At 42.0% G+C, this 25,929-nt stretch overlaps 1 protein-coding gene across 2 annotated transcripts in view; it reads right to left on the bottom strand.

Annotated features, from left to right (window-relative positions):
* ift74 (intraflagellar transport 74) overlaps nucleotides 1-25,929 on the bottom strand; it is a 126,149-nt gene that overhangs the window by 52,655 nt on the left and 47,565 nt on the right. For both annotated transcript variants that reach the window (XM_080008332.1, XM_080008333.1), the window contains 6 exons: nucleotides 25,368-25,429; nucleotides 20,332-20,470; nucleotides 16,244-16,306; nucleotides 7,786-7,929; nucleotides 7,425-7,465; nucleotides 6,313-6,392 (listed from right to left, as the gene is read on the bottom strand). In XM_080008332.1, the coding sequence (XP_079864458.1) occupies nucleotides 6,313-6,392; nucleotides 7,425-7,465; nucleotides 7,786-7,929; nucleotides 16,244-16,306; nucleotides 20,332-20,470; nucleotides 25,368-25,429 (529 nt within the window). The remainder of the gene's footprint in view (nucleotides 1-6,312; nucleotides 6,393-7,424; nucleotides 7,466-7,785; nucleotides 7,930-16,243; nucleotides 16,307-20,331; nucleotides 20,471-25,367; nucleotides 25,430-25,929) is intronic.

Raw genomic sequence — 25,929 nt, 5'->3', positions numbered from 1 at the left:
CTGTCAGTCCTCTCATCAAGTTGGGTGACCGCCCACATTCTAGGAAGACCCGCCCCTACTCTGCCTGATTGTCTAACCCTAATGCAGAGCCATGTAGAGTTGCATCAACAGCAGTTCAAAATGCTTGATCAAAGTCTACGTGATTCACGTAGACCTCAGTTCCAGGAAGTTCTTGGCGAGCATCCAGGCAATTTCAATGTGTAAATACAGAATACAGAGACAGAACTGCATTTTTTTTTTTTGGTAATTAGTAGTCAATAAATGCATTTATTTACTGCAGCAGTCCCGCCTGCCACAGGCCATCCGAGTGGCGTTTTCAGGGCCCTCCGACAGAGACACAGGCGATGGGGTTGAAAACACACCAGAGAGTGTAGACAGTAAGCAAGATAGAACAAGCCCGGCACAGATGTAAAACATGTCATAATAAGGGCTCCTCTCCTGTGTGTGTGGGGGGGATGCAGGGTTTTACCTGCTGCTGGTTAATTGGTCTAAAGAGCAACAGGCATTCAGCAACTCTGTTCCTGGGCCCAATTACCTAGACCAAAGACAGGTGTGGCGGCTCAAACCACACCATTTATATTATTTATACAGCACACTGACATGTGTATATAGTTACATAAAAAAAATAAATACAATTCATTCATATTTGAGTATTAGTGTTAACAGCTAGCATTACCTGCCTTGTTGACATATTTGAGTTTATTGGTTTATTGGTGTGTATTCCTTGAATTTTGTTTTTTATTATTTTCTTAAACTTGTATGGCATTCAAGACCAATCACATCCCAATGTTTGATATATTTGGGGTGAAGTAAAGGGAATCTTTGAAAATTCAGACTAGATAAAGTTTATACACATATACACTTTTTTTTTTTGTCTTCACTATGCACTTATTTATCGCAATGAATGAATTGAATAAAACTCTAATAAACTCTGAAACATCAATAGCATGGCAAGCAGTCTGGCTGTACCCTTTCCTCCGTGTTGTCCTTGAACACCACCATAATTTGCTGTGCTGCATCGGAATGCTCCAATCGCTTGGAGAAAGGACTACGAATGTCCCCCTTGACATAGAGGAGAAAATGGTTTGCACATGTCAGCAGGAGCAGTGTTACTAACGCAAAAAAATTCCAACAAAGAACTATTTGCGGTAATCATATTCAAACACTGCATTTGCACTTTTTCACAAACAAAGCCCACACCATTGGGAAGCTTATTGTTTGGTTTATTAAAAATAAGGAACAGGGAAAGGCTTGCAGAACCCAGGGAGTTGAGACTCAGGGTGCAGAGTGCTATGTCATTGCAGGGAGTCTTCAAGCTCCATTGGATCCCCCTGTGGTTCTTGTGCTGAAAGAGAGTGAGAGAGGGAGAAAAGGGGTTAGACAGAGCAGAAAGGGTTAGACACACCTATATAGGCTTGGACGGAAAACTGCCTTGGGAGATGAGGTGTGGTCTTTGTTCCCAACTTAAGTTATGGAACTTCATTAGTTGTGATCACTAACACATTTTTCTTCTGACATTTAACAAGTATTACAAGTAGCATCAGTTACTGATGTTATATGCATTTGTATAAAGTTGTCTCATGTTCTAAGTTGTCTTTTAGATATATAATGAATTCATGTCCAGTAAGTATAAAGTGTTCCCTAATACTGTGTGGTTGACAAAACAGAGTTGTTGTGTGTGGGAAGTAAACTCAAGCCTCTCTGCAGTCACATTTTGAGGTAGACTAGTTTGTCAAGACTAAAAAGGGCAAGACTAGGCTGAGAGTAGATGCTATTCCCACCATCTTTGTGCATCACCCAGTGGTCATTATTTTGAATATTTAAAAATATTATATCCAAATTTCCCCACCTCCACCCACCACTCTACAATCACACGCCCCAATGTTTACATTTAACTAACGTTAATATTGAACTCTCCCCATCCGCGCAAAAAAAAAAAAAAAAAAAAAAAAAAAAAAAAAAAAATCACATATAGAAGCCTTGTTCTCCCAATTCTCCAGCATTGGATGAAATGTTAACAGAACAGAATTCACAATTAATAGGCTGTTCATGGTTAACGTCATGTGTTGCTAACTTTATCCCGCATCCTAGCCTAATCTGTTACATACATACATACATTATCTGTTATCCATCTTGCCTCGTATTCTACAACTGTAAGACGACCTTACCCACTTGATCATGCCAATAAAGCCATATCAAGTCAAAAAAGTGGATATGCTGAGGTGAAAATAACAGCTTGTAAACAGTAAATCAGTTTCTTACTGAATGAATGAATGTGTTGTGGTGAACGAAACAGCTCACAGATAAAATGTAACAACCTCTCAACTTGTTCTGTCTGTTGGACACATTGTTTTTAAACACAATGCATCCTATCTTACTCACCTGAAGGTGAGGTACTTGTGTACAGTATAGATACACAACCTGTTCATGACGATGTCAGCGAGAGCCTCGTGACCCATTCACCTTCTTGGTGGAGCTACTCGAGCGCCTTGTGGTGGCATCCTCCCATCGTCCGAGCACCCAGCTATAAAATTAAGACTGGTTTCTCAGCGAAAAATTACTATCAATAAAATAATAATGTGCTTACCCACGAGTGGTTTCGATCTCTGCACAGGCATCCGTATACACCCTCAGCTCTGTGGGGAGTTGGGTCATGGTGTCAGCCGCCGTACTCTCTACATACAGGATGGAAGCACATTTCCTCCCAATCCACCCCGAGTGATGTTGGGAAGCTCAGTGGTACAATGTCTAGAGTATCAACTGCTGGTGCCTATGTGGCATCTGGGATGTCATGGACTGTTTCATCAACACCAATGACAGGCAAAACCTTGATGCACGGATGTCCTGTCCGTGCATGAAAGAAAACACATGACAATACATTTATATTTTCTGTGAAAATGTGTGTTCTGTGTTCCTAGTCATTTAAAACACTGAAGCAAATGCTAAAAGGCAAAAGAATGCTCATGAAAAAAGAAAAAAAATTGCTTATTAATTATCGGTGGGTGCATATGTATCAACACCATTGCATTATATCTGATTGCAATCCACATATATATTGCTGAATGCCTATAATGAGAAATTGCCAAAGCTTTATCTCACTCCTTTTTTTTTTTTTCATATGCACAATAAATGATACTGAACTTGTTGGATAAACCAACTAAATATGTAACAGTAAGCAGTGCAACAACTATTAATCTACAAGCTTCCTTGGACACTTGCCATTGTGGTTCTTTTACACGCTGAGAATCTGTGCGTTATGTTAATGCAGAAATATAGTTGGAATATTGTTTATAATACTCGCCAGTCTGGTGAGTATAAAGATATGACACTGGACATTCCAGGGACTGGAATCAAGTGGCCTGTATTTTTCTGTTGTCTGAGCCTGGAGGTCGGTGGGTCACTTGCCCTAACCTTTCTCCAAAATACACGTGCCAGTTGTGGTATTGTAGTGTAGTATAGCATAGCATTGAATAATACGCTGTTGACATTGGAGACAAACATTTTGATTGTGGGTTAACTTGATGCTAACTCCAGAGCATAGGTTGTTATCAAGCTACCAACTCTACCCAGGCCTAGCTAGAATTAGCTTGTAATGCCTCAGCAGGAGAATGTAGATAAACACAAAATGGCATGAAACAGCCCCACTGTAATGAACGAATCTATGAGGTAGAAAGCAACTTACCAATTAAGAAGAACAGTGTCAGCGTGGTTGAAGTGAAGTGCCGACTGTTACCCAATTTGGTTACTGAATGAGGAAAATACATCCTAACTGAAGACCCGCCTTGATGAGAGGACTGACAGATTGCATTTTCATTTGAACACCAAAAGAGCATGTTGACAATTCAATGTAAACGCAATAGAAAGGGGGCACTGTTTTGCTGGAACATTGAATTGCCAATTGCAAAATAAATTGCCATTTAGATAAAGCAGCAACTAAGGGATGTTCCGCCTTGGCTCAGGACAGAGGATTGCGTAATGGAGAGCGATGGATCTCTGGTCCACTGTGCGTCCAATGTCTCCAAACAAAATAAATGCAAAATTATTTTAGAAGTTTTTATTTTGAGGAGCACGGCACCCAGGCAGCAGTTGAGGTAAATAAAATCCCCAATCACTATTTTAGGAAATAAGGGTACTCTCAATAAATAAATAAATGTCTGACATATGGTTTGAGTTTGATTTCAGTATTTCTCTTTTTTTTTTCCATCTTCAGCTCAGCACCCAAATGCTTGAGAACCAGCCAGGGCTACTCTTTGAAGCCCTGATGATGCATCAGCACCGGCATGGTGCCCCACCTTTTTGCTGGAGTGCCAGGGGGTACCATGGTGGGCTTGTGTAACTGTAGGGACATGCCTACGGACTGAGAGAGGAATGCAGTGGCCAGGAGCCTGCCAACTGTGTGAGCCTACTACCACACTTCTCCCAGGACTGCCTTGAAGAAGGTTCAAGAAGGAGCACTATGAAAAATGTTCAGTTTATTAACTCCATGATGGGCCGATTTCTGCACAGTTTATCTTTCACACAAAGTCATTACTCTGACATACTGTCTTTAGCCCATTGCCAGCCCGTAATATATTATAAAGCTTTGAATATAGCAGTTAGTTATTGGTCGATGTGTTGTCTTACCACCACAGAAAATGAATATATCTTTGGGTTACTAGCATGATGTCACCTCATCATACATGCTAACTCTAGCAGCAGCTCTGTGTGAGGCACAAACTGTGGCTACAGTTAGCAGTGTTGTGTTATATTTATTCTTGGTGGCATTTTTTTGTGAAACAAATGTGCTGTTAAAAAACAGTGTACATTATCAGATTATTGAATACTAGTTTTTGAATGATTAGCAGCGGGGGAAAATATAGATTATGGTAGGTTGTAATCTTTAACACTTCTTGCACACTGTGCTCATCAATTATTTTTCATGTTGGCACATATATATTTTTAAGAGATAAATGCCAGTGACATACTTGCACTCTAGAGCTTGTTCTAGCCAAAGCTATCAAAAAACTAATTGTATTTAGATTTGTAGGCTAAATGACCTGTCCAGCAGAAAACAGGCAATTTCAGCGTCACTCTGAAACATTTTTCTCTCATCGGCCATTTCCATGTTTATCCTTGTTTTGTGCCGCCTCCTGTCCCGATTTCATTTGAATTATTCATGTTTTCGCTTCTTTGACGACAAGGATTAACGCTCCCTTAATTTTTCTTGTGCTAAAGAATATTTATGATACTCCATTTGTCAAAATTTGGGTTCAAGGGCTTCTCACAACACAACATGTTTAGCCAGCACCAGCAACCGATTCCTCTTCTTCATCTTCCAACCGGTGCATTTCCCGCCACCAAATTAAAAAACGCTTAAGTCAATCTCTCGAGCCATTGTTTAGTTTGCCATTTGTCCATTCTGGGCTATTGTAGAAACAACCGCCGTAGAAGGGGACCCACTCCTTATGTAGATATTAAGGACTCATTCGAAGGTAACAAAAACAACAATTCTTATTTTCGTTCTACACTAAAGCATACTGAGGAATATTATATTCCATTTCTGCCAAGTCTGTTCTGCTAGATGCCACTAAATTCTAGGCACTGCACCTTTAAGCTCAAGGAAACTTCAGCATCCTACCAGGAGCAGCCAGGGATTGAACTAGCATGAATCTTCCGATTACTTGGATGTGGCGGACAAAGGAGGATGGTCAAGCACCCGCTGTGGACGACAGCGCGGTTCCCTTTCCCGTGGCCACCAAGCTGCCTCAAATCGGCGCTGACTGGTACAAACTATTATCCGTATTATTATAATAATGATCCTCTCGGGCGCAGGAGTGGCATTCTGCTGCTGGGCTGCTCACGAGCCTGTGCGCCGATCCCCTCTGTAAGATAGACAAACATTAAGAAAACTCCCAGCCTCGAGTCGGACCAATCAGGGCGCTGATTGGGCCGATTCGAGGCAGCTTGGTGGCCGCGGGAAACAGAACCGTGCTGTCATCCGCAGCCGGTGCTTTACCACGCCCCTTTGTCCGACACATTGGATTACTTCCATTTTTTCTGCATTCTATGGATGAAACACATACTTATGTTTTCTAAAAGGTTTACAAAAGGATGAGCTTTTATGTGCCGTTTAGCACTAAAACAGCCAAAAAACACAAGGTTGTAATTCCTGCCTGAATTTCCTCTATGGTGCAAACTGGACCCTTGCATGTTTGTCAGGTATTTCACCTTTTACAACACTCTACATATGACCATCTGCCCATTATGTAGTAACTTGTTATCGACACTAAGCCAGCCTTTAGTAAAAAGGAAAGAAAGGGCCAAGAATGGTACCTTGGACTTCCTCCGTGTTGTGTTCCAGCTGTCGGATCTCCTCGTTAACTTGTTCACTTTTTTCCCTTATTTCAACCAGTCTACACACAAACACACACAAACATCATAGACAAAGGACCGAATGTTACTCATGTGCCACTCGTGTAACCAACCCTTGTTCTTTCCATACACAAAATAAAATCATGTCATATGTCAGAAACTGTTTCTGTTCAAGGATCGGCATGTTCCGTAGATGAACATGATGCTCAGTACTGCATGGAGAATAAGGATCTCAAAACACCACTAACACATTACCCACAGAAACATGAACAGAAACAATTTCTGACATATTCCATGATTTTTTGTTGTTGGTTTTTAAGATCCTCATTCTTCTTGTCAGTTTGACAGAGACATTTGATCCAGTCAGTTAGTTTTTTACTTGCTAAAGTTAAGAGTTGGTCAGCTCTTATAGGTTCAGTGCCTCAAGTCCATCATGTGAACTATTTTTCAAAACATGCGAAAATTCACGTGGTGCTTCAAATGACTGTTTTGATGCAAGCATAATAGGCTGTAAAATGTTTTAAGTCAAAAGGGAGGCCACAGGGATAATGCATGCCTTACTGTAATGAACTGCACAGAAAACATGTAATAACTAAAATGTTTAATCAAATAGCCCAATTTTTTAATGTAGTGTTGTGTTTGCATGACATGTATAGTATTGCATATTAAAGTATTTTGTTTATTTGAGACAATATTTAATATAAATGTTCCCTATGAAAATATTCTTGGACATGACTACCCCCAATTCCTTCAATGGGACTGAACTTCTTATTGGAGATTCATGGGTTAAGATCATGGGTTCAAACAATCAAATTATCTCAATAGAACACTCATTACTTATCAGTGTTTTGCTTGAGTAAACTCAAATTTGATGGGCATGTCAAAGACAATAAAAAAGAGTTGTTGTGAGCTGTCGAGGATTCCAAACTGTTTGGACAATTACACAACACAACGCAGCTCAACATTTGCTGCTGTTATGGTCACAAATATTCAAACTCAACACTTTCCTTTGTTAACATAAATTAAATAAACATGGTATCTCAAATGGTCTTTCATTATGTAATGGAACTTACTGTCTGTCCATACTGGCAATCTCTTGGTTGTTGTCTTTTACCTGAAAATCAAAAGTCATTGTAAAAAACACTAATTATGACGAATGTAACTTACAATCCTGTTTTAAATTAGCTGATACAGTCTAGATTCAAATTTTGCCTTCTATTTTTTATGACGTGCAATGACCATGTATTGCGTAAAAGAATTGTAGCACTTAGCTATCTATGGTCCTATTTATGGTTTTCGGAGGTGAGACAACCCTTGCTACAAGAGTCTGGGTTGCAAGTTTTTTTTCCCCCTGAAACCACTCCACATCTATACTCAGTTCTGTGATAATATTGATGTAAGTAGGTTAAATAAATTCAAACTAATCAAAATGACCAGTTTAAGTAATTTCTCCCTCTCTTCCTGGGGGGTGCCAAGGCTCTTGTTCTCAGACTCCATGGTGTCACGCCTTGATTCTAGAATCCACAGCTTCTCCTGGAGGCACACTGCCTCTTGCTTCAATTGGGAGGGGGCCAGCTCCTAGAGATGGGACACAGAACAAGTTCTCTTATTAGCACTACAAAGCACTATCACACCAAAACACCAGTGAACACGAGTGCTGCATTTCAAAGGTGGAGGGAGGTAATTACATCTTAAAACTTAAACTAAAAAATAATGCAGAGTTATATTTGTTGCACAAATAAGTGACCTAAATTAAAGACATACAGTAGCATTAAACACATAAGTTAGCTGGAGTTAACATTTGCTTTTGATGTTGCAATAACATCAACAACTATATAGTATATACATTATATACAATATAACTTGGCATTATTTCATTCAGCAGTCAATGTCAATTTGGCAAATTGAGGCCAATGTAGCTCATGGCACTGGGAATGGTCAGAGCGAAAGACGTGTGGGTTGAGTTTGGGGTTGTGGATGGGTAGATCAATTTCACAATGTAGTTGTGGCAATGGAGCTTATTATTCGAGCATCCCGATGGGTGGTTGGAGGGGAACGGTTGAAGAGCAGGCTGCGTCTTCCTCCAATAAGGGAGTACATAGACGACATGACAACAATAACAACAACAAATGCATGCACCAAACGCCTGCTGGATAAACTCCAGGGAAACATCAAATGGGCACGAATGGAGATTAAACCCAGCAAATACCGCAGTATCTCCATTGTCAAAGGCCAGCTTGCCAATGAGAGGTTCCATGTCAACAAGAGCCAATACCAACAGTTCTGGAGAAGCCTATCAAAAGCCTTGACCGCTGGTATAGCGCAGAACTCAAAGACTCAAAGCAGGTGGAACAACTCAGGCAGGATACAATCAGTGGCCTCAAGCAGATCAACAACACTGCTCTCCCCGGGAAGCTGAAGCTGTGGTGCTTTCAGTTTGGGCTGCTGCCCCGTCTCATGTGGCCAATTTCCATCTATGAGGTCACTCTATCCCATGTCAATCGGCTAAATAGGCTAGTAAATGCACAAGTGAGGAAGTGGCTTGGACTGCCGAGAAGCCTTACCAGCATTGGCCTGTATGGCAGTGGAACCCTCTCCCTGCCAATCTCAAGCCTGGTGTAGGAGTAAAAATGTGCCAAATCAAGGCTGGAGATGACTCTCACAGAATCCCGGGATCTATCTGTCAGAGGTGCTGCTCCAACCCTACCAACGGGGAGGAAATGGAAGCCATCAGCACCAGCTGCGGTGGCAAAGACAGCCCTCAGGCACTGGGATGTAGTGGGGCATGTCCAACATGGCAGAGGGGGCCTTGGCTTGGCAACAACAACACCCACATGGCAAAAGGCTACTCCAACCGAACGGCGGCACATGGATGAGGAGGAGGTGCGCCACCAGGAGAAAGCAGCCAGGTGTGCCAAGGCAGTCTCTCAAGCCAAGCAGGGCCGCTGGGTGAAGTGGGATGGCGTGGAGAGGAGGAAAATGACATGGAGCGAGATATGGGGCATGGAGTCGAATAGGCTAAGTTTCATCGTCAGAGCCACTTATGATGTCCTGCCCTCCCCAACCAACCTACATCTCTTGTATGGAGAGGACCCAACCTGTCTCCAGTGTGCAGCCCCAGCAACCCTCAAACACATCTTGGTGGGTTGCAAGACCAGCTTAACGCAAGGAAGATACACCTGGCGCCACAACCAAGTGCTGAAATGCTCGGCTGCCGAAATCGAGAACAAGAGGGTAACCACCAATGCCATGCCTCTAAATGCCCAGACTACCTTCCCACGGAGAACAACCTTCATGCGGGAAGGGGAGAAACCGCAGACCAAATCATCACTCCCAGACTCTGGCCCACTGAACGCAGCACGGGATTGGGAAATGCAGGTAGACCTCAGTCAGAGGCTCACCTTCCCACTCGAAATTGCAGTTACCAACCTGCGCCCAGATCTTGTCCTCTGGTCCAAGTCCTGCCGGCGAGTCTTTATCGTTGAGCTGACTGTCCCATGGGAGGAGGCCATCGATGAGGCATTCGAACGGAAGAGGCTGCGGTATGCCAACTTGGCAGCAGAGGCAGAGGGGCGGGGCTGGAACATGAAGGTGTGGCCAGTGGAGTTGGGCTGCAGAGGTTTTGGAGCCAATTCCACCACAAGGCTCTTGAAGGAGGTAGGGATCAGAGGGAGGAAATGCCCAAAGGAAGGCAATCAAAGAACTTGCCACTGCAGCCGAGCGGAGCGGTCACTGGCTGTGGCTGAAACGGAGGGAGGCAACATGGGCTGCCAAATAATCACGTTGGTGCCACCGTGCGACACACACTCAGATCTGATCAACCTGTGGTGGGCCAACCTTCGCAGAGGGTGTCTGGTGATAAATGGCTGAAACACCCAATGAAGCCAGGGCACACAACTGAAGATGTGTCGCATTTGTGGCACCACGTGATCTGAAAAAAAAACTCACCCCACCCAAGATGACATTCCCAACCCTCTCAATTGTTGTGCTGAAAATTTAGGGATTTTAACAACTAGTCCTATGAAGAATCTAGTTCCGATGACTTGGTTTAGAGCTCCATTGTTACTGATTGCTCCTTGAATTGTGTGGTTTTTTTTGCCACAGCACACTTTTTTTTTTTTTTTTTTACAATGAAATAATCCCCTAGCACCCCACTATCCTGTTAACTACTTAAACGTCACAAAGCATGGTTGTTATTATTAGGGGTGCTGCCCAAAGGGCAGGAACCCAATTGTTTTTGTTCTTATTTTTATTTTATTTTCTTCTAGCCATTATCACCGGTCAAATCCTTGCCAGGCACCGTTAAATACGGTCAAAGACACAAATGAATGAGATTTATATTCCGGGCAGTCCACACAGTGGTCCAAGTTTGATCCACATCGGACACTATCTGTAGGATGACTTCAGACAGAAAAGTGGTGGGGAGTGCTGGAGCAGATCATCATCATCATCAAATATGTATATACTGTATGTGCAGGGTATGCCTCTGAGGATGCTTTGAATCTGAAATCTTTAATCATAAACTGTAATCCCTTGAATCTGAAATCTTTCATCATGAACTGTAAACCTTTTTATTCCACTCGTGAATTCACATCCTTGATTCCGGTGGGTGTTTACTTGGAACAGATGCAAGCCAACTCGCAGCAGGCACAGCGGCTGCTTGCCGATCAGATACTGAATCGGGAGAGAAAGCACCCGGACGCTCTAGTTAATGTCTTCGGGGTAGGATCAGTGCGGGGTCAGGACAGCTGGAACTGTTGCAGCGTTCCATGGGAACACAAACAAAAGTAATTTGTATGAGTAGGAGGTGATACTGTGTTTCACAGGAACTTGGAAAAAAAATTTATGTCAGTGGTCCCCAGGTCTTACGTGGTAAACTCCCTCCCCGCCCTTCGGTGAAGCTGGGAAATGTCCGCAAGAGTAAGTGAACAGTTTCCAGTTAAGGTTGTGTAGTAGGACATTAGTTATCGTTAATTTCCAGTTTTTGGCCTGTTTTCACATTGGCAGGCCTGCCAACCTGCATGCATTTTGTGTACCAACCATGCAAATTTTTGGTCCAAATACACAGGAACGAAATTCCAGCTGAAACTACAAAAAAAAAAAAAAAAAAAAAAACAACAACCTAATAATAATAATTATATATATATATATATATATATGACCCAACACATCCTTTAGGGTCATTTGGCGGCTTTCGAGTTTTGTGTTTTTTGCATCATTTGAAAGTGGAGAATCAGAACTTTCAAACAAGGTGTCACTTGTGCAAATCAAGCAAATATTTTTCAAGCTATGACTTGTTAATGACAAGGGTGTGGCAAACTGTGTTTCTGAGATAAGATAGAGAGGTCAGATTTAAAAATAAAAACCTGAATCAGCAAGAAAATATTTTCCCAAAGTAGGCAGGTCTGCATTGGTGCAATTGGTGCTACTAATCTGGAACCTGTCCATTGCTACCTACAGCTATATCTAGAGGTCAAACCCGCAGAAACGCACTGTCCAAATCGATCCACATACAGAGCAGATATTAGCGGACAACCAAACAAATTTGACCAGAAATATTCAGTTGGTCTTGGTCAACTGACACGTCACAGGTCTCGCTCAAAAATGAACGAGATGAAATTTACAGTAAGAGGCTTTATGACATCATCATATTATTTACGATAAAATGTACAGACTCCGATTGAGAATGTCCAGTCGGACCGTGTCGAGTGTGTGGTCAAGACTGTCACTTTGTAGTCTACCATTAGACATTACCAAACTATCGATTTACGTGTAAATTTATATAGCTTCTTACCTGGTAGATGTCAGTAGATTTGTTAGATTGATATTTTAAATATGTGGTCCACATAACTTTGCACGATTAATGAAAAAAAAAAAAAATCCTTAAAATGTCATCAGCACTTCCCTAGAAAACCCTAAAATATGCGACTCAGTGATGCATTCAAGATCCAGCGAGGTGTCAGAAAAATAAAAGCCATGCTATGGTTATTACCCACAGAAATACCACAACGTTTTTCAGAAAGCGGCGTCTTACAATCTGCGGAGGGCGGTGAAGGAAGCTAAACGGACGTACAGGGAGACTGTGGAGCTACGGATGGAGCAGGGGGACACAAGACGCTTGTGGGAGGAGCTGTGGACGATAAACTACAAGAGCAGCTCCTCCCCAGCCACGAGTGTGGACGCCTCCCTAGCCAACGAACTGAATTCCTTTTATGCGCGGCTAGAGTCTGGCAACAGCACTGCTAGCTCGCTGGAGAATTGGAGTTACACCGCTGGGGATGAGCGCACACTCAGTGTCCGTGCACGAGGTCAGGAACGCTCTGATGCGGGTGAACACCAGGAAAGCTGCGGGCCCAGACGGCATATCTGGGCGAGTACTGAAAACCTGTGCTAACCAGCTCGCTCCGGTGTTCACTACAATATTCAACATCTCCCTGGCTGAATCAGTGGTCCCGTCCTGCTTCAAGAGGTCCCCCGTCGATCCTGTCCCGAAGATCGCCTCTCCTGCCTGCCTGAATGACTACCGTCCGGTGGTCCTCACCTCGGAGATCATGAAGTGTTTCGAGAGGCTGATTAAGGATTATATCTGCGCCTCCCTCCCCCGCACCTTGGACCCGTTGCAGTTCGCGTACCGGCAGAACAGATCCACGGATGATGCGGTCTCCCAGGTACTGCACACCAGGCTCATGCAGCTGGATGGCCGGAAGGGGGCCTATGTGAGAATGCTGTTCATCGATTACAGTTCAGCTTTAAACACCATAGTCCCCACCAGACAGGCGGGCCCTGCAGAGGGTGGTGTGTTCAGCTGAACGTACCACTGGAACTACCCTCCCCTCCCTGCAGGACTTATACACCAGGAGGTGAAGTAGCAGAGCCTGCAGGACCATGAAGGATCCTCATCACCCTAACAACGGACTGTTCCAGCTACTGCGGTCAGGCAAGCGCCTCCGCAGTCACACAGCGAGAACAGAGAGACTGAGACAGAGTTTTTTCCCGCAAGCCATAAGAACTGTCAATGCTGACCTCACCAGGGGTCCTCACTGAGCCACACACATAGGCTCCACTACCTTACTGTACTGTATGTAGCATACTGTGTCACTGTTCTGGGTTGTTCGGTGATACCGTATTGCTGCCCCATACTGTTGTATATTGTGCTGTATTATCGCACAAACACTACCTCACTTTATTCACATGCCACTTTAATGCACATATCTGTATATACATAATTGCCTATCTCATATACATAAGTCTATCCCATATACGTAAGTCTATTCCATTGTATTTTATTCTATAAGTATTACTTACTGTATTACGTTTTAGGAGTCAGTCAGTTGGTCTAGTAGAAAGAAATTTTGTGTGTAATCACCGGGTGCATTGCATTAAATTTCACTGCATATATGTATGAAAGTATGTATATGTATGTGCCGAATAAACCTCTTGAATCCTGAATCTATTTCATGGAAACGTAATTAACCGAAAATGTTGCTCCTGGTAGCGTGCTGATGTGTCCTTGAGCAAAACACTTAACCCCCTAACTGCTCCCTGGGCACAGCTATATGGCAGCCCACTGCTCCTAGATACATTGGTACTAGGATGGGTAAAATGCAGAAAAATGCATTTCGTTGCCTCAGTACTTTTACTCTGTGCAATGACAATTAGTTGAATCTAATCTAATCTTATTTCCACAGACAACACGGTTAGTTCGAACACTGAGAAGTTCTGGTTTGCAGGCAAACATGGCAGTTATTTTAAAGATCACAGCGCAATTACCCTCCTGTTGCGTAGTGTAGACCGCATAGTGGTTGCTCCGCGAGAAGAGCAACCGGAAGACAACAGATCGGGGGGAGCCCATGCTGTGTTCAAGTAAACTCAGAAAATCGTGCTGCATTTCAGAGAGCGCAGGAAACTGTAAAACGCACCGAACACGACTAAACTGGACCCCTTGTATTGCTGCCTGCAGCTATATTTATCATTATTATTATTAGGGGTCCAGTCCTATTGTTATTGCTGGGATTTTTAGAATTATTTTTCTGAGCATTTGTCTGGCTAAAAGTGTCTGGAACACGACAATTGCTGAGTCCACAGACATGTTTAAGGTGTTGTCAGAACCGGGACGTCTCAGGCATGTGTTGATTCAAGTTTGGTCCATATCGATCACATTTGGAGCAGGAATAAGTGAAAACTTGACTAAAATTTACAAGAAGTTGAAGAATATTGGCGTACCTTGATAAATTTGGGAAGCGAGGCTATTTGTGACATCATCAAACACTGTTATATAAGCCTGGTTTCCGTCTCTGGGTGCTCATTTGCATTCGGAGATTTGTGCTGTGTAGACCGAATACTGGTTGCTCCATGAAACAAGCAACCAGGAGATAACAGACCAGGGGAGCCAATGTGGCACACAATGTAAACTCAGAAAAACGTGCTGCGTTTCAGAGAACTATGAAAATTGGAATCTGTACTTTAACACGACTAAACTGGACCCTGTGTATCGCTGGATGCACCTATGTTTAGGGGTCTCTAAACATAGGTTAGAGACCCCTCTATTGTTATTGTGAGAATTTTTATTATTTTCCTCTGAATATTTTAGGGCTTAAAGTGTCCAGAACAAAAAGATTACTACAGCTACGGACATGGTTGATGTGTTGTTAGAGCAGGGATGTCACAGACATCTTGTGGTTCAAGTTTCATCCAAATCTAGCCACATACAGAAAATAGTGAAAGACAGACTACATTTGCTTCACCGAAACGCCAACATTCGAAAACTATTGATCAGGTAATGGAATGAGATGAGTTTGTGGAGTAAGACGCTTTGTGACATCATCATCCAGTTCGCTATAAATGTGCAGGTTGTGGCCCGCAGTCAGATGGTAGTCATAGATGACTGTTCTGGATACATTATGTCATGCTTGCACAAGGTTTCTAATATTATGCAAGACTAGGCAACAGAATCGGTTTTTAGAGCAGCGCTTCGCTCCCTGTCTCCCCAACCGACGGACTCTTCCCTCAGCTGACAGAGAGGACAGAGTCCCCGTTCCCAAAAGTAATTAAATCATTGTGATCATTTTCAACCTGTCCTATACTCTCTGCCTCTGGAGAATGAACGTTCTCCACCCATTCTAACGCTCCCTCTCTCCCCTCCGGGGGAGGGAGGAACTTGTAATACATTATCTAACATGACTAAACTGGACCCTGTGTATCGCTGCCTGCAGTTATATTTATTATTGATGTTGTGAAAGTCACTACAGGATTTAAGACGCGTGCCTACTAGCCACATTTGTTCTTAAACCTGTCTGTATGTTGATAAATCTGAACCATTCCAAATTGACAGGTGCAAATGCCAATTAGCATAAACCACACCTCAATCTTATATTTATTTTGAAACCTGTGCTGTCAGCATTATGGGCCTACAACATGGAGTATTTGTATGCCATTGCATCTAGCACAAGTGCAATTTTTCCATATAAGGAACTTCATGATGCGCTTCAGAGAAAAACAAAGAGTCGACTTGAGCTGCACGGTGAGAGCCGATGGATGCCGTTTTCTTCGGAGGATCGCAAAAAAGTGGGCTGATGTAAAAGTTGTTTTTTCTATGTATTATTTGCATGGAGGCCGGTGGGTGCTTTGAATCAGATGTAAGACATGATGGTGCAGATGGTCCTGTGACTGAGTTCACCCAGTTTATTACAGACAAATAGAATGAAATATTGGCTATGTAAACTGGGGGATCAGGCATTGATCACTCCCAGTAAACAGATCTGGTGATCTCTATAGATGTGGTTTATTACACTGAGCAAGTGCCCTGTTCTCAGATACAGAGAAGTCGAGGAATTGGTTATTTGGGCCACGTAACAACTTGCCTAAAATGGGTGGTACCTTTAAACCAACTCACCGCCTCATAGGCCTCTGTCCTGATCAGCAAAGCCTCTAGCTCCTCCTGACAGACCGATTGCTCCTAGAAAGGACATAATGGACCATTGTAAGATACATACGGCAAGTATATTCACACACACACACACACACACACACACACACACACACACACACACACACACACACACACACACACACACTAACACACACTAACACACACACACACACACATCTGGCCCAGATTCTGTTAGGGTTAGAATAAGAGAATAAAATAAGAGTCAATTTCAAGTATCCGAATATCATTAATATACAAAGAAAAAATTAAGAAACAGGCAAACTTGGAATCAACAATTAAGCTGAAGAAGTGGTTAACAAATAAGTTGCTACATTCCTGCTAGAATAATGAATGTATTCAGAGAGAGCACTAGGAGCAACTCTCCTGTGGATTGTAAACCAAAGCAATTTAAGGTTATAGACAGTGAGTGACTAATCAGATGTTTCATAGTAGGACAAAGATTGAAAATACTGAATGGTCACATGAATAAACGGTAGAATGCACAGTGCCAAGCAGAATGGATGGCCACAAGGATATATTGAACTGAGCGGACACCTTTCACGCTGTCACTTCAAGCAACCACGCTAACTTCAAAAGTTTGAGTGCTAACTAATAAGATGGCTAGCATTGTGTCTTCAAAGCTTTGCAAGGCTTTGATTTGTTTTGTTTTGTTTGTTTTGATTTTGTTTTGATTTGTAAAGTAGAGACAGCAGCTGCAACCTGCTGACAACTCTTCCAATTTTATGGGGCTCAATTTTGTAAAGCCATCTACTATTGTGCTCCCGTTTCGTAATGTCTGCAGAAAAACTCCCAAATTGTATCGATATTCAACAGATTGCGTCCTTTGCGTCTGCAACTCACAAGGGAGAGAAGCTGCTCGCTTACTTGGAATGAGCAGCTGCAGCGCTGAGAGCCGCCCTTTCAGAGTCACAGTGTTTCAAGCGTGATAACTTTACGATACAATACTTTTCAACCAACAATTATAAACCTTTAAATATGAAAGGCTTTATGTTACATACAAGGGGTCCCCAAACTATGGTCAGTTTTTTTTATTGATTCTATTCGAACTATTCATATTTTATTGTTTTCCATATTTTTGTATAGAATTGGATAGAAATGGCTTGTTTGATTAAGAAGTCGGTCCCAGTGCCTAAAAGGTGCCTGAACCGATACCGATAAAAATAATGCACAAAACAACGGTTGACGACATTAAAGATGGCGATGACTTGCGAAAATAAACAAATATTAAAATGTGCATATTAGCTATATAGTTCGTACAGTTCCAGTTTCCTGTCTTTGTGTTTTTACAGAACAAATTGCACATGACTTGAAAACCCAACCAGTTAAACAAAACATTAATTTAAATAAGACATTACAACTAAAATAAATTCAAAGTTTAATTTCCTCTGCTCCCTTGAAATTATTTTCTTTGGAGGTCAACAAAAACATCTCTTGAAATAAAAAAAATATCTGGGGTGAAACAACACAAAAAATTAAATAAATATAAATGAAACATGGCAATTTAAAATAAGTGTAATGCCTCGTGTATTTTTGTGTCTTTTTTTTAAACTATTTCAGGACAGCTTGGGTAGTGACAGGGCTTGTCGCTTTAAGACATTGTATTGTGGGTAATGTAGGAGTCCGGTCTGCCTATGGCTAGAGGAGTATGCCTATGACGGAGACATCGCTGATGAGAGCAGATACACTTGTTGCATGTTATTACTCTATTCTAAAAATTTGAACGTGGCTGTCTACTACCTGTACCAAATAAATGAAAGTCCAAAGAGTCCTGCCTCACGGTGTCTCTGTGGAAGTAGATCACTCATTGTTGGAAGTTCCCAACAAAAAGGTTCCATTCGAACGTACTAAACAGTGCATGTGAAAGCCTTCAGAGACATTTCATCAACGTTAATAAACTTTTGGGACCAAAATAAAACACGATTTAGACCGTTGCTGTTGCTGAAAGGGAACTGCATGTGAGGACAGAAACATGGAATGTTTTTGACTAACTTGGGGGTGAGTAAGAAAATTCCAGCAGCTTACTATGCATGGAGCATGTAAATAAAATATTTTTTCTTATTCACTGCATTTCATTGCAGTCTTCTGTGATGTGTTTATCGCGCATGTTCATATCGCAATGACGATGAAAATACGATTTCTGGTGCTCCAGAGTGCACATATCTTCGACATCTCATGCATTTACAGTGGTGCAAAAAAGTATTTAGTCAGCCACCAATTGTGCAAGTTCTCCCACTTAAAAAGATGAGAGAGGCCTGTTATTTTCATCATAGGTATACCTCAACTATGAGAGACAAAATGAGAAAGAAAATCCAGAAAATCACATTGTCTGATTTTTAAAGAATTTATTTGCAAATTATGGTGGAAAATAAGTATTTGCTCAATAACAAAAGTTCATCTCAAAACTTTGTTATATACCCTTTGTTTTCCAATGACAGAGGTCAAACGTTTTCTGTAAGTCTTCACATGGTTTTCACACACTGTTACTGATATTTTGACCCATTCCTCCATGCAGATCTCCTCTAGAGCAGTGATGTTTTGGGGCTGTCGCTGGGCAACACGGACTTTCAACTCCCTCCAAAGATTTTCTATGGGGTTGAGATCTGGAGACTGGCTAGGCCACTCCAGGACCTTGAAATGCTTCTTACGAAGCCACTCCTTCGTTGCCCGGGCGGTGTGTTTGGGATCATTGTCATGCTGAAAGATCCAGCTACGTCCCATCTTCAATGCCCCTGCTGATGGAAGGAGGTTTTCACTCAAAATCTCACGATACATGGCCCCATTCATTCTTTCCTTACACGGATCAGTCGTCCTGGTCCCTTTGCAGAAAAACAGCCCCAAAGCATGATGTTTCCACCCCCATGCTTCACAGAAGGTATGGTGTTCTTTGGATGCAACTCAGCTTTCTTTCTCCTCCAAACACGACAAGTTGAGTTTTTACCAAAAAGTTCTATTTTGGTTTCATCTGACCATATGACATTCTCCCAATCCTCTTCTGGATTATCCAAATGCTCTCTAGCAAACTTCAGACGGAATTGGACATGTACTGGCTTAAGCAGGGGTACACGTCTTGCACTGCAGAATTTGAGTCCCTGGCGGCGTAGTGTGTTACTGATGGTAGCTTTTGTTACTTTGGTCCCAGCTCTCTGCAGGTCATTCACTAGGTCCCCCCGTGTGGTTCTGGGATGTTTGCTCACCATTCTTGGGATCATTTTGACCCCACGGGGTGAGATTTTGCGTGGAGCCCCAGATCGAGGGAGATTATCAGTGGTCTTGTATGTCTTCCATTTTCTAAAAATTGCTCCCACAGTTGATTTCTTCACAACAAGCTGCTTACTTATTGCCGATTCAGTCTTCCCAGCCTGGTGCAGGTCTACAATTTTGTTTCTGGTGTCCTTTGACAGCTCTTTGGTCTTGGCCATAGTGGAGTTTGGAGTGTGACTGAGGTTGTGGACAGGTGTCTTTTATACTGATAACGAGTTCAAACAGGTGCCATTAATACAGGTAACGAGTGGAGGACAGAGGAGCCTCTTAAAGAAAAAGTTACAGGTCTGTGAAAGCCAAAAATCTTGCTTGTTTGTAGGTGACCAAATACTTATTTTACCGAGGAATTTACCAATTAATTCATTAAAAATCCTACAATGTGATTTCCTGGATTCTTTCCCCCCATTCTGTCTCTCATAGTCGAAGTGAACCTATGATGAAAATAACAGGCCTCTCTCATCTTTTTAAGTGGGAGAACTTGCACAATTGGTGGCTGACTAAATACTTTTTTGCCCCACTGTAAGTGGCACCAAAATGAGGCACCGAAAACTGTGTTGCTATTCAGTCTGATAGATACTGATCTTAGAGGAGCCGGTGCAATATTGGCACAGGTACCCAACCCTAGCTATAACTCAATACTTATAGACAAATCCTTCTTTAGGATTACAATTGAGTTGAATTAAAAAAATGTGATTTATATACATATATATATATATATATATATATATATATATATATATATATACAGACACATAAATAATTAGTTGCACCTGTAGGAGCTCTTTGTTGGTCATGGCCATGGCAGCATACTTCTCCTGCTGGGCAAGTGGGAGCGTCTTGATGACATCATCAGCAACACTCCTCTCTCTTTGGATTGCTTCCTCTATTACCCTGATAACCTCCTCTTGCCTAAAAACACACATATAGATGAGTAATGAGCACTGCAAGTTCAATTTCACAGTTAAGAGCTTTAGTTTAAGGGATAAAATGTAGAATTTGACGTAGGAACTAAGGAAGGAATGGAGCCAAAAGGATTGACATTAAAAGTGAATGGGAGAAGTTAGGAGTAACAGGTTAAGAGTCCAGAATATACCTGAAGGAAGGAAGTTGAGAAATTAAGTTGTGTTACTGCTGCCTCTGAAATTGTGAACTATGTACTATGTATGCAGACATCACTTTTGACTGACCCGCCCTCCGCCATCATTAGCTGTCCTAGAAAAAAATCATTAGCACAGTTCATTGTGGGATATCCTTACCATTGCAGTCTTCAATGTTTGCATACTTAGATATTTCACCGAATGTAGTATGTCCTCCGGAGGCTTTTCTCACACACTATTTGATGTATATACTGTGATTTTGGATGTAACAATAAGCTTACTTATCAGACTAGTTACTGCAAAATAATTTTATGTCCTTTCATAAAATACCAAATAAATCCAAGTGAATCCAGAGGTATGGCCTGTGAATCCCCCTTTCCAAATGCAAAAACACAACAAAAAGAGGAAAAACAACAATGGACTGATCCTCCTGGATGGTTTTCCAGGCCTTCATCGGTGTGAGGAATTTGCTCCAGCACTGTGGTCTCAAGTAGATGGCAGTATAAAGCTACTGGCAGCTGAATGTCCCATACAGGATCCGGGCAAAATATATATATATTTTTTTTTTAATCTGAGATAGCAAAGGCCTACTTCTCCAACAAGAGTATGTCAAGAGTGTGTTTGAGGTGAACAGTGTCGGAGAGAGAGTATGAAGCTGGAAATTGAAAGATGTGATGATGAATGTTGTCAGCACATATGCCCCGCAAGTTTGAGTGAGTTGGTGAAGTGGTGAAGAGTGTACCCAAGGAGGAGAGAGTGGTGATTGGAGTGGACCTCAATGGGCATGTTGGTGAAGGGAACAGAGGTGATGGGTAGGTATAGTGTTAAGGAGAGGAATGTGGAAGGGCAGATGGTGGTGTATTCTGCAAAAAGGATGGAAATGGCTGTGGTTAATACATATTTCAAGAAGAGGGAGGAGCACAGGTGACATAAGAGTGGAGGAAGATGCACACAGGTGGACTATATCTTGTGCAGGAGGTGCAACCTGAAAGAAATTGGAGACTGCAAGGTGGTGGCAGGGGAGAACGTAGCTAGGCAGCATCGGATGGTGATCTGTAGGATGACTTTCGAGATCAAGATGAGGAAGAGAATGAAGGCAGAGCCAAGAATCAAATGGTGGAAGGTGAAGAACTAAGACTGTTGCGTGGAGTTCAGAAAGGAGTTAAGACAGGCACTGGGTGGTTGGGAAAAGTTGCAGAAGTGGTGAGGGAAACAGCTAGGAAGGTACTTGGTTTATCATCTGTACAGAGGAAGGAAGACAAGGAGACTAGGTGGTGGGATGATGATGTATGGGAAAGTATACGGAGGAAGAGGTTGGAGTGTTTAGGGGAGATGGCAGTGGAGTGTGTAACCAGATGGTTTACCACAATCTTGTCAAGTGAGAGGATGCCTGAGGAGTGGAGAAGAAGTGTACTGGTATGGATTTTCAAGAATAAGGGCAATGTGCGATCAACATGAAGATATGGGAAAGAGTAGTGGAAACTAGGTTAAGAGGATAGGTGATGGATAGTGGGCAGCAGTATGGTTTCATGCAAGGGAAGAGCACTACAGATGCAATGTTTGCTTTGAGAATGTTGATGGAGAAGTATGGAGAAGGTCAGAAGGAGTTGCATTGTGTCTTTTTGGATTTAGAGAAAGCATATGACAGGGTGCTGAAAGAGAAGGTGTGGTATTGCATGAGGAAGTCGGGAGAAGCATAGAAGTATTAGGAGTGATGCAGGAAATGTATGAGGGCAGTGTGACAGTGGTGAGGTGTGCAGCAGGAGTGACGGATGGGTTCAAAGTGGAGATGGGATTACATCAAGGTTCAGCCCTGAGCCCTTTCTTGTTTGCAATGGTGATGGACTGGTTGACGGACAAGATCAGTCAGAAGTCTCGTGGACTATAATATTCGCAGATGACATTGTGGTCTGTAGTGAGCTAAGGGAGAAGATTGAAGAGAGCCTGGAGAGGTGGAGGTATGCACAGGAGAGAACAGGAATGAAATTAGGAGTAGGAGTCAGTCAAAGCAAAATGGAATACATGTGTGTGAATGAGAGGGAGGACAGCGGAATGGTGAGGATGCAAGGAGTAAAGGTGGCAAAGGTGGATGAGTTTAAATACTTGGGGTCAACTGCCAAAGGTAATGGAGAGTGCGGAAGAGGGGTGAAGAATGGAGTGCACGCAGGGTGGAGAAGAGTGTTGAGAGTGACAGAAGGGTGCAAGCAATCGTGAAAGGGAAGGTTTACAAGGTGGTAGTGAGGCCAACTATGTTGTATGGTCTGAAGGCAGTGACACTGATGAAAAGACAGGAGGCGAAGCTGGAGGAGAGTTGAAGATGCTTCGATTTTTTCTTTGGGAATGATGAGGACAAACAGGATTAGGAATGAGAACGGAGTAGATGGACAGCTCAGGTTCAAGGGTTCAGAGACAAATCGAGAGAGGCAAGATTGAGATGGTTTGGACGGAGGAGAGATGAGAAAGATGGACACAGATGATCTGCTGTGGTGACCCCTAACGGGAGCAGCTGAAAGAAGAAGGTATGTGGTGTGGGGATGATGTGGTTTAGACAGCCACACCTGTCTTTGGTCTAGGTAATTAGGCTCGGGATCAGGGTGGCTGTAGACCTGTTGCTCGTTAGAGCAATCAACGACCAAAAGGAAACATGCGTGTGCGCGCACACGCGCACACACGCACACACACACACACACACACACACACACACACACACACACACACACACACACACACACACACACACACACACACACACAGTCATGACAATGTTCCATCTGCTCCCGGCTTGTTCCATCTTGCCCACTCACTAACGTGATGTTCTCTATGTCTTCTATGCTCCGATACGAACTTGGCAAGGTTAAAACTGATAATGGCTAAGCCTAGTAAGTGGACTGGTACCAATATTTCTACATTATTGGCAAGCTCTGATTGAGCTACCCAGGGAGAAGATTTTGGCTTTTTTCTGTAGAGTAAGTCTCAAGTGGTATGACTGGAAAATAAAAAGGCTTAAAATAATGTCTGGAGGTTCAACACAGGGGATAAGTTGATGGCAAGCATAAACCATATCTGCTCCACGTAATGTATGCGCCTATCTATGAAGAAGGGCTGGGTGATATGGCCAAAAATTTTATCACAATAAATATTCCATATCATTCGATAACAATTTTTATCACGATCGGTCTGTCAGTCTAGTCTGTATGTCCTTCAATTATCTCGACAACCATTCATACGATCTACTTCACATTTGGCAGGTGTATTGCTGTGGACCCAAGGACTGACAGTGTCAAATTTGGGGCAATTCGGACATGCGACACGTCTAATATTAATAAACTTTATAAATAAACAAGTGAGTCGCTCTGTGCAGCTGTGGCGCTTTGTGACATCATCCAATTCAACTGAGCGACCTTCAACATCAGGCACACATGTGAGACACCCCCAGCACACAGAGCAGAGCACCTGGCAGTCTGCATAAATGCGACTAAATCATTGACTGAAGAAACCTGGACTCAACTGATCCTCCTGAAGTTCTAATGACTATATTTTTACATTTGGTGTTTATTCAGTATTGCAAAGTTGTCCTTACATTTTGTTAAACTGTGCCATTGAAGTATTAGAAAGTCTTACATTTTGAACAGGCATGTAGTAGTTTATAGAAATCACAATTTATGTTAAATGCCGATTTTCTTTTTTTTTTTTTTAAAGAAAACCGTTGTATGCCATGACTCATAAAAAAAAAATATATATATATATATATATATATATATATATATATATATATATATATATATATATATATATATATATGTGTGTGTGTGTGTGTGTGTGTGTGTGTGTGTGTGTGTGTGTGTGTGTGTGTGTGTTTATTGGTACAATGAAATAGTCCAAGCAAAATACCAGTCTTAAAATAAAAATCTGCGTTGTTTGTTTGTGGTCTTGCCCGTCTTACACATTTTACAACAGATAATTACCCACTTTGGGTAAGAGCTTAAATATCCCCCCCAAAAAAAACACCAATTTAGTTATATATGTGGCCTTCTGGTAAAAGAAACATCATCGGTCTCCTTCCCCTCAGAGTTGCTCAATTTGGACACTGCTGCTCTGTCTCCGCTGCGGTGTGTTTGCAAGTGCAACTTACCAATATGAAGGAGGGGGCGGAGCTTCTTTCTATATTGCCAAACGTAATTGGCTAGAGAAAATGGCTAGCTGAAAGGTCAGCTTCAGATAGTCCAAATTGATTGACATTAAGTTGCCACTTGCCTAAATAAATGCAGAAATCTGCGTAAGACATTATCAAAATTATCAAGTTTATTTTATTTTCGAGATAGAGGAAAAAATGATTGGATAATTATGGTTATCATTTGTTTATCGCCCAGAAATATAGTTAAGCACATTAATATGTAACAAACTCCGTTATTAAACATTTAGTTGTAAAATATAAATTTAATGAATACGTATGAAGATAAATTCACCCCCCCACCCTACCACTGAACGTGATGGTAGAAACAAAATACATTTGCAAATCACTCGTTGGAGTTGTAGGTGACCCAGATGGCAGATGAACTAACCCGTGTATTAAGACAAGCAAAGTGGGAGCTTAATTATATCTTTATATACAATTTGAATCTTCTCCTTAAATTCTCATTTCAAAGCAAAGGACCGAAAAGATTCAGATGGTAGGTCACCTGCACTAAATCAAGAAATGGGGTACTTACTCTCGCCTTTCGGTGAAGATAATGTCCATACTGTGTGCATCCCTGCCATTCTTGCCTTTCAGCTAAAAAGACAAAAAAGATAAGGGAATAAAAAACACTGCTAAAGAACAAAACCTTTTTCCAGACTACATCAAGTAAAACAGATCTTTAAGACTTGATTCCAATTTTTATCATGAAAATATCATATTTTATCATATGTCTTCAAATTACCAAAATAAAATGCCCTCATGGGAGTACATTTTACATTTTCATTAGTAAATATTTAAATTTGTGTAATCACAATGATAAAAAGCACAATTTGAGTTTACCAAGCCACAATGACAATCAATGCATTCAATGCCTTGCACAATGCTCTTCCGAAAATGATATCCTCAAGGTTGAGCTCCGCCATCTACACTCTCCATTATCAAAGTAATCCATCCTCATCAATGTGAAAGCTTTGCTGTACCACTTGCCCCCTAACAATCGAGAAACTCCTATATTTGTTTGGTTTGAACTTCATTCATGTCTATTTTAGTCACTTAACCAATGTGTACATTTTGCACTATAGTTAAGACTGTAG

The sequence above is a fragment of the Zeus faber genome (genome assembly GCF_960531495.2).
Source record: "Zeus faber genome assembly, chromosome: 10".
Taxonomy (NCBI): domain Eukaryota; kingdom Metazoa; phylum Chordata; class Actinopteri; order Zeiformes; family Zeidae; genus Zeus; species Zeus faber.
Note: the sequence above shows the minus strand (reverse complement) of the source record. Positions and strands in the feature narration are given on the sequence as shown.